General features: G+C 47.0%; 1 protein-coding gene across 1 annotated transcript in view; it reads right to left on the reverse strand.

Annotated features, from left to right (window-relative positions):
* The window catches only part of LGR4 (leucine rich repeat containing G protein-coupled receptor 4), a 74,698-nt gene extending 66,486 nt beyond the window's left edge, over positions 1-8,212 (reverse strand). The window contains exon 1 of the mRNA XM_069965772.1: positions 7,764-8,212. Coding sequence (XP_069821873.1) covers positions 7,764-7,975 — 212 coding nt within the window. The 5' untranslated portion in view covers positions 7,976-8,212. The remainder of the gene's footprint in view (positions 1-7,763) is intronic.
* Positions 8,213-9,044: the final 832 nt, after the last annotated feature.

Consider the following 9,044-nt stretch of genomic DNA (forward strand, 5'->3'; position numbering starts at 1 on the left):
CTTTTATTAGAAAAGCCAGAAAATCCCTGGTGCTAAAGCCATTGCCATTGTATACAAAAGTGCTGAATAACCTGACCCGCCAACAGGAGGAATCAAAATGGCAGATCACAAGAATAAAAATAAAGAGACAGACAAGATTAAGATTAAGCCAAGACCACACAAGGCAATGTGAAGGGTAAGAGAAAAGTAATGGGCGAGAGGAACAAAAATATCAGAAGTTCTCATATGATAGAAGAGGGTTTGATCAGCAAGGATCCAACCACAGAGACCCCACTGATGAAAAGAAAAGGGCTCCCGTATGCCCAGGACTGAATGGAGCATTCGGCTATCTATATCTGGCCATAAAGTCAAACCTCCAACCACCGATCCTTTTAAACAAGGGGACACACAACGCCCGCCATCATATTCATCACCTATGTGCTGGCGCCCTGTAGGAAAGACCCTGTAAAGAGCAATTCTCCAGCATACAGTACACAAGATGTGATCTGTTACTATTCAGTGGCTGTAAGGTGGTGTTTCCAGCTGATGCAAAACCCCATAGGTTGACCACGGGTCGGGAAATCATGCAGTACTGTGTGCGTGTGCACTTTAATGCTCTATTATCCACCAGATATCTGACTGATTTTTGAAGCCAAAGCCAGGAATGGATTTGAAAAGAGGAGAAATCTCGGTCTTTTCTTTATTACCTGTTCTAGGCTATGCTTTGGAGTCTTCAACAAGATGGTGGTCAGTACCATAAACAATCCTTAAAGGGGTTATCCAGCGCTACAAAAAAAAAAAAATCTCGTCTCCAGATTGGGAGATGTTTCAAATTCAGTTCTATTGAAGTAAATGGAGCTTAATTGCAAACTGCACCTGAACTGGAGACAAGAGGGGGGAAAGTGGCCATGTTTTTGTAGCGCTGGATAACCTCTTTAAAGAGGGGTATTCCACTCAAACTCAATGTTTTATATGTTGCTTCCTATGGTAAGACTAACAATTCATTCCATACTTGTTAGTATCTATTTAGTCTCCTTCTCCCAGTTCTTAGCTGCTGCTGAAGGCACAAAAAATCTGTGTGAGCTTTTCTCTGTCTCCCCCCCCCCCTTCTGAGACAGCTGTTGTAAACAAGTCCCTGACAGGCTGATTCTGTAACATTGTAGCTTATTTGTAATGCTGGGAGGGTTATTCTAAGGTCAAGTTGCTAAAGAACCCACTGTGACTTGGGTACTATTACACCAACAGATCTGACGAAAGATTATCTGCCAAAGATTTGACGCCAAAACAAGGAACAGACTCTAAACAGAGAACAGGTCATAAAGGAAAGACTGGATTTCTCCTCTTTTCAAATCCACTCCTGGGTTTGGCTTCAAATCTTTGGCAGATAATCTTTCGTCAGATCTGTTGGTGTAATAGTACCCTAACCCTCCCAGCATCACAAGGAAGCTACAATGTTGCAGATACAGCCAGTCAGTAAGTTGTTTACATCAGCTGTCTCAAAAGAGAGGGGGGGGGGGGGGTGAGACAGAGAAAAGCTCACACACAGATTTTTGTGTTTTCAGCAGAAAGCAGCAGTTCAGAACTGGGGGGGAAGGAGACTGAATACATAATATCAAGTATGGAATACATTTTTGGTCTCACCATGGGCAGCAACATATCAAAAGTTATGCGGTTCAGGGAAGAAACAGAGTGCTGCACCTCACACCTATGGCTGATACTAGTGCCCCTAGGCTAAATAAAAAACACATCAGAATTTTGTGTATGAATTGATCAAGCCATACTGCCCCATGTACCTCGTGCCGGTATCTGATACACATGGGTCCATACTTGGGTCTGGTCCTGTGACATTGGGGTTGCAGGGCCGTTCCATGGCCTCCCTTCCCTGCACGTGCACGCTTTGCGGGGTTGGCAGTCGCTGACCGACACGGTGTGGAGTTAGCGTAGGGACCCGTGTGGACCAGAGGACCTGCGCGGTGGTACACGGGGCAATATGGCTTGATCAATTCATATACAGACACTCTGGTGTTGATTTTTAATATAGGCCTAGCGGCATTAGTATCAGCCATAGATGGGATGTGCAGCGGTTCCATTCTCTCCAGTTCGTGTTTTGCAATTCTCCCTCTCTGAACAGCTAGCACTCCTTTATAAGACCCACATGACCAAAATTAGCAGGAGATGCCTGTGCTCACATGTCTGGACCCTATGTCTTCCCCATTCTGTGAGAGCAGCAATGGTAAGTGTAATACCATATCCATACTTGTGTCGTTTGGGGGCAGCCTTCCCCGCCGGTGGTGCTGGCTGGGTTTTGGTGGGGCTTTTTGGGTCTGGTCCTGTGACATTGGGGTTGCAGGGCCGTTCCATGGCCTCCCTTCCCTGCATGTGCACGCTTTGCGGGGTTGGCAGTCGCTGACCGACACGGTGTGGAGTTAGCGTAGGGACCCGTGTGGACCAGAGGACCTGCGCGGTGGTACACGGGGCAATATGGCTTGATCAATTCATATACAGACACTCTGGTGTTGATTTTTAATATAGGCCTAGCGGCATTAGTATCAGCCATAGATGGGATGTGCAGCGGTTCCATTCTCTCCAGTTCGTATATCAAAAGTTATGTTTAAGCAGAATTTCCCTTTTAGGATGGTCAGGAGATGCTAATCAACTACAGAACAAGGATTTCTGCCACCAATTTTTGGATTATAGCAGAACGTTGTCTTGGACGTTCTATATATCGGTCAAATCAAACACAGATTATAGCAAAGAGGTACAGTTTTGATGCAATTTGTGGCCATTAAATCCCATGTAAAAGCCTCCAGTAATCGAGCCAGATGACTTTCCACCCAATTACAGAGGTAATGCAGCAGTCTTTTGTACTGCTAAAGCCATAGCTTCATTTAAAAGAAATCATAAAACACTAACAGAATTTAGTTTTCTATTTAACAGAGTCTGAACTTACATCAGCGGACTGCACAGACCTAGTACACATGGAAATAACAAAAACCACAGCATAATGGAGGGGACCCCTAGCATTGTAGAGCAAAGGGATGAAATGAAAAATCCCCCTCCTGCCAAAGCGATGAGCTGTATCACATCTGCAGTGAGGAACAAATCACATACTGATTCCATTTACAGCTAAGGTCGCCTATAGAAGACGGCTGACCACCAAGAGGCAGACTGCAGAAAGCAATGGTATGTATGCGCCATATAGTGTAAATAAGCTCAAAGTATTTCTCACCCAAGGTCAGCATTTCATACACCGCCTACAAACCATTCACCACTACTAAGTTCCTTCAGTCATAACCAGACAACTGCACAACTGGCGCTTTACGGCTGGGTCCACATGCAGCAGACATTGCATTTATGTTGCATGCACATCTAGCTGTTGATTCAGCGAAAATCCGCAATGAACTACAAATCCAAGAGAATGAGCGCGCTTAGGCTGGGTTCACACTACGTTTTTGCAATCAGTTTTTTTTATCCGTTTTTTGCAAAAAACATGAAAAACTTATGAAAAAAAACGGATGCAACTGTATGCATCCGTTTTGATCTGTTGTTCCATTAACTTCCATTGTAAAAAAAAAAAAAAAAAAAAAAAAAAAAAAAAAAAAAAAAAAAGGATCAAAACGGATCTTTTTTTTAGCGTACACAAAAACGTGGTCGACCTCATTTTTGTGTCCATTGAAAAAAAACAATCCGTTTTCATCCATTTTTTTTTTTATAATGGAAGTCAACGGAAAAATGGATGTACACAATTGCGTCTGTTTTTTTCATCAGTTTTTCATCCGTTATTTTGCAAAAACGTAGTGTGAACCCAGCCTTATATTTCTGCACAGGAAAAAAAATAAAACAAAAACACAGCATCTAGTCTGCAACTCGCTGCAGAATTCACCTGTGCCAATTGTAAAATCCAAAGTTGCACATGTACATAGAGAATAACAATTCTAATGCATCACTACAGTCTATTTGGACTCTTAAAGGGACAGACATGGTCACTGTAGACAGAATGAGATCATTTACAGATCACTGGAGGGACTGACTGCCCATAATGGACTGCAACATTATAAAGTAGTATTAATCCAGGTAGTAAAGGTCTATTCACACATCAGGATTCAGGCAAAGGAACCCGTAGCAGCAGAGGCTATGGTGGAATTGTAAGGGACAAAGTCACATATTATAGGTGTGTGTGTTTGTAGTTGCACGTCTACAGTACTCGAGGAACTGAACCGACACAGGAGATAGAAGTGCCTCAAGAAAGTGTCAAGGTAATAAATTGCTTGTCAAATTAGACTTTTTTTCACAGACCCCCTGTGGCTCCACAACAGTTCTGGAACTAGATTTCCCAGGACCTTATTCAGCGACTGGACACCTTTTTCTGTTCTGTCCTAGCATCAGAAAGGTGCATATAATGGAGAGCTGGTGCTGTCCCACCATGGGCACCAGCAGCACCTGGCGGTTTCCAGTGAGGTCTGTCAGGATCCCTCAGTCTCTAGAGGAAGAAAGCTGCTACACACTGCAACAATTATCCCAGCAAATGGCATGGAATCCGCAACACAGGGTCAAAACAGATGTAAACAGAGCATAATGGTGCGTTAATAAGCACAAATCTGACAGATCAGTGAAGCCAAAACCAGGAACTAAGTATATACAGAGAACAAGTCATAAAGGAGAGACTGAGATTTCTCCTCTTCTCAAATCATTCCCGGCTTTGGCTTCAATAATCTGTCAGATACATCTGTCTGTGTAAACACATCATTAGACTGTCTGACATAATGGACTGCTGGTCAGAAAAGAATACATCCCCACGCTATTCTCCCAATCCCCAATAATAGATATGAATGCTTATAAATAGAGGGAACACATGAAAGGATCAGGCAAGCATCAGGTAACTTTAATATAAAGGGGTGTGTGTATATTAATGGTAGGGTTACATATGGGGATTTTTCTGCCACGGATTCTCTGCAGCGGACAGGCTGAGGACATTATAATCTGCACCATAGAAAATGCTCACCATATGGATACAAACACACTCAGAGATATTTATCAAGGGCTTTGTGCCTATTTTGAGGTGAATAATTGGATTTTTCATAAGGGTTCTATTTATGAACCAGTATTCGACGGGTGAATATCTGGAATTTGCGCCCAATTTATCATTTGCGACTTTTTAAAAAAAGTTACAAAAACTGGTGCAGACTTCTGCCTGGTCAGTACCGGGTGCGACTTTTTACTTAGCTGCGATTACTATGACAGTGCGACTTTTCCATAAATCACAAACAATATAATGGAACGACGTAAACACCGACCCACATTAGACAAGTCAGACATATTAGACTCCTTAGTAAATGTCCCCCTATGTGAATTCATGTTCCTTCCTCAGTTTCCTGACTAAAACAGTTCATACTGTAACAAGTCTCTACGTATACACAGACAGGACAAATCCCTGGTCAGGTAAGCAATGTATGGGAAGATTTACAATGGTTTGGGGTCATTTACCATCTCCATCTAAAAAAGCTCTCACTGCTGGCTCATTGGCCCCTGGAGTGGTCCAGCTGGCCACTAAAATTATACACCATCTTGTCCACTGAGGCTCTATAAGGTTTGCTGAAGTCGCCACCTGCACAGCAACTGGGTGGGAAGCAGGGTCACCGGGGGTAATTGCAGAATGACTTCAACAATATTGTCACCTCTCTGCAACCTGTCCATAACCTCTCCCAGCTGCAGCACTGCCTCACAAATCTATATCATATTGATAAAGGGTTAATGCACATAACCATAACAAAAGCACAAGAGGAGTAAAACTATTACTATTACATAGACTGGAAACTAAACTGCTAAATGTCCCAACAATAGTACATAGGTGATGCAATGGCGTGTGTCTGGCTGCACCACCGCTCGCACAGCAGCTGCCACCCAGCTTTCCCAGATTCCTGGACTGCATAGCTGGTATATAGTCAGAAAGCAACTGAGGCAGGAGGGTACATCATTGACCAACAGGGCTGCAGCTGACTAACACAGAAGTATCAAGCCGAACATGGAATTATATATATATATATATATATATATATATATATATATATATATATATATATATTTCTTTTTTTATTTTATTTTTTTGCCCCACCACCACACATTAACAAATAGACTGTAATAGAAAATGACTAAAAACTTTCAAGCAAGAGCCTATATAATAAATAAAGCCCCCCCCCCCCCCAACTAATCCAAGCACAAGAAGGAACATGGCAACAAAACAATCCACATCCTCCATGTATATATGGGGATTGTCATAACATATTTAGCTATAGTAATGACTGCGACATGTGGCCCCATACAAGCCAAGGGGATGGCAGGACATGCTGGGAGTTGTAGTTTCTCACAAACTGCTCTGAGGGTTGAATAAATAGTATGTTGCCATTTCCCCCAACACATTACTATCCAGTAATATTCTACAGGTAGAACAGACAAGTGTATAATGACCTGCCTGCCAGGATTACATGTCACCATCAGGTCATACAATGTGACTTCTGGCCAATCTCCCTTGTGCGATTTTTCACTCTCCTATATTGGTGAGTGTGCCCGGTTCTCCGTGGCAGGGTGACCCCAGTATTAGTGAGTGTGTCCGGTTCTCCATGGCAGGGTGACCCCGGTATTAGTGAGTGTGCCCGGTTCTCCATGGCAGGGTGACCCCGGTATTAGTGAGTGTGCCCGGTTCTCCATGGCAGGGTGACCCCGGTATTAGTGAGTGTGCCCGGTTCTCCATGGCAGGGTGACCCCGGTATTAGTGAGTGTGCCCGGTTCTCCATGGCAGGGGGGCCCCAGTATTAGTGAGTGTGCCCGGTTCTCCATGGCAGGGGGGCCCCCGGTATTAGTGAGTGTGCCCAGTTCTCCGTGGCAGGGTGACCCCAGTATTAGTGAGTGTGCCCGGTTCTCCATGGCAGGGTGACCCCGGTATTAGTGAGTGTGCCCGGTTCTCCATGGCAGGGGGGCCCCAGTATTAGTGAGTGTGTCCGGTTCTCCATGGCAGGGTGACCCCGGTATTAGTGAGTGTGCCCGGTTCTCCATGGCAGGGGGGCCCCGGTATTAGTGAGTGTGCCCGGTTCTCCATGGCAGGGTGACCCCGGTATTAGTGAGTGTGCCCGGTTCTCCATGGCAGGGGGGCCCCCGGTATTAGTGAGTGTGCCCGGTTCTCCATGGCAGGGGGGCCCCAGTATTAGTGAGTGTGCCCGGTTCTCCATGGCAGGGGGGCCCCAGTATTAGTGAGTGTGTCCGGTTCTCCATGGCAGGGTGACCCCGGTATTAGTGAGTGTGTCCGGTTCTCCATGGCAGGGTGACCCCGGTATTAGTGAGTGTGCCCGGTTCTCCATGGCAGGGTGACCCCGGTATTAGTGGGTGTGCCCGGTTCTCCATGGCAGGGTGACCCCGGTATTAGTGAGTGTGCCCGGGGTTCCATGGCAGGGTGACCCCGGTATTAGTGAGTGTGCCCGGTTCTCCATGGCAGGGGGGCCCCCGGTATTAGTGAGTGTGCCCGGTTCTCCATGGCAGGGTGACCCCGGTATTAGTGAGTGTGTCCGGTTCTCCATGGCAGGGTGACCCCGGTATTAGTGAGTGTGCCCGGTTCTCCATGGCAGGGGGGCCCCAGTATTAGTGAGTGTGTCCGCTTCTCAGAGCTGCCCCCCTGGCTCACTACACTACCACGACTATAAGAGGTATCATGTGGCCCACGGAGTTGCCAGCACTTCTCGCACAAGTCTACAAGCGGCGGTGTGCACCTTTCCCCCAACCTGCCATATACTCACAGCATGTTGGTGAATACGCTCAGACCCTCCGGTACCGCGACCAGTCCTTTCCCGGAGCAATCCACTCCTCTCTCGGCGTTACAGCGGCACGGCAGCGGGCAGGGGGGCGGCGAGGAGACCCCGCTGGGCCCACCTGAGGAAGGGGAGACCAGGGAGAGCAGCAGGAGCAGCACGGCGCCCGGCGCCCACAGCCACCCGGGACGGCTCATCATCCTCCTCAGCAGTAGCAGCCAGAGCCTCCTGCTTGTATAATGGGCGACAATACCGCGTCCCCCGGAGCCCGCACTTCTCTCTCACAGGCGATCGCTATAACAAACAAGAGGCTACGCCGCCTCCCCCTCCTTCTCCAGCAGCGGCGGCGGCTCCCGGGATCGCGCTGCACTACGGATACAATGTAACTGCTGCAGCCATTCCGCTCCCTCCTAGCGCCGCACGCAGCCTTCTCCACATGCTAATGAGCCAAGGTGCATGTTAATGAGGACGCGCGCTCTCATTGGCGGAGGCGCTTTCATATGCAAATTTCATCCCAGGCACAACAGGCCGCGCTGTGATTGGCTTACAGTCAGGGGGCGGAGCCGCAGACCGAGGAGGCAGCGGGCTGCTGAGGTCCTTGTCAGACTAGAATCGCAGTGTACAGTCCGGGGTGTAGTGTACCTCCGTGCTGTGCTGTGTAGGGGGCGCTGTAGTCATCCCAGAGACCAGTGTGATGCTGGGAACTCCTGCATGGCTGGACAGCAGGAGCCATACTGTCATAACAACCCCCTCTAAATGTCTGATATTACTGATATCCCCTCACCTTGGAGAGTGTAATGGTGCATGTACACAGAGAGGTTTATCTGACAGATTTTATAAGCCAAAGTCATTAATGGATTTGAAAAGAGGATAGATTTCAGTCTTTCCTTTATGACCTGTTCTCTGTTTACAGTCCAGTGTTCCTGGCTTTGGCTTCAAAGATGGACTTGGCTACATTTTACCCTCATTAAATGTAATCGACGTCCAGGGTACCCATTGTAGTTCCGGACAGTACATACATTACCTGCTCCCCGCTCCGGCTTGCTTTGGGGGCTCCCAGCTTCTAAACGGCCCGCTCAGCCAATAAGTTGCTGCGGCGGGAACCCCTGAAGCAAGCCGGGGCAGGGAGCAGGTAATGTATGTACTGGCCGGCGGGGGGTTAACGGGGCTGTCACATACTCGCAGTGGGATGTTAATATGTAATCGTATTGAAAATGACAAAGGATCAGCAACAGAGTTTGCTGCAAATTTGCAGTGTAAAATCAGCAG

The sequence above is a fragment of the Dendropsophus ebraccatus genome, chromosome 4, assembly GCF_027789765.1.
Source record: "Dendropsophus ebraccatus isolate aDenEbr1 chromosome 4, aDenEbr1.pat, whole genome shotgun sequence".
NCBI lineage: Eukaryota > Metazoa > Chordata > Amphibia > Anura > Hylidae > Dendropsophus > Dendropsophus ebraccatus.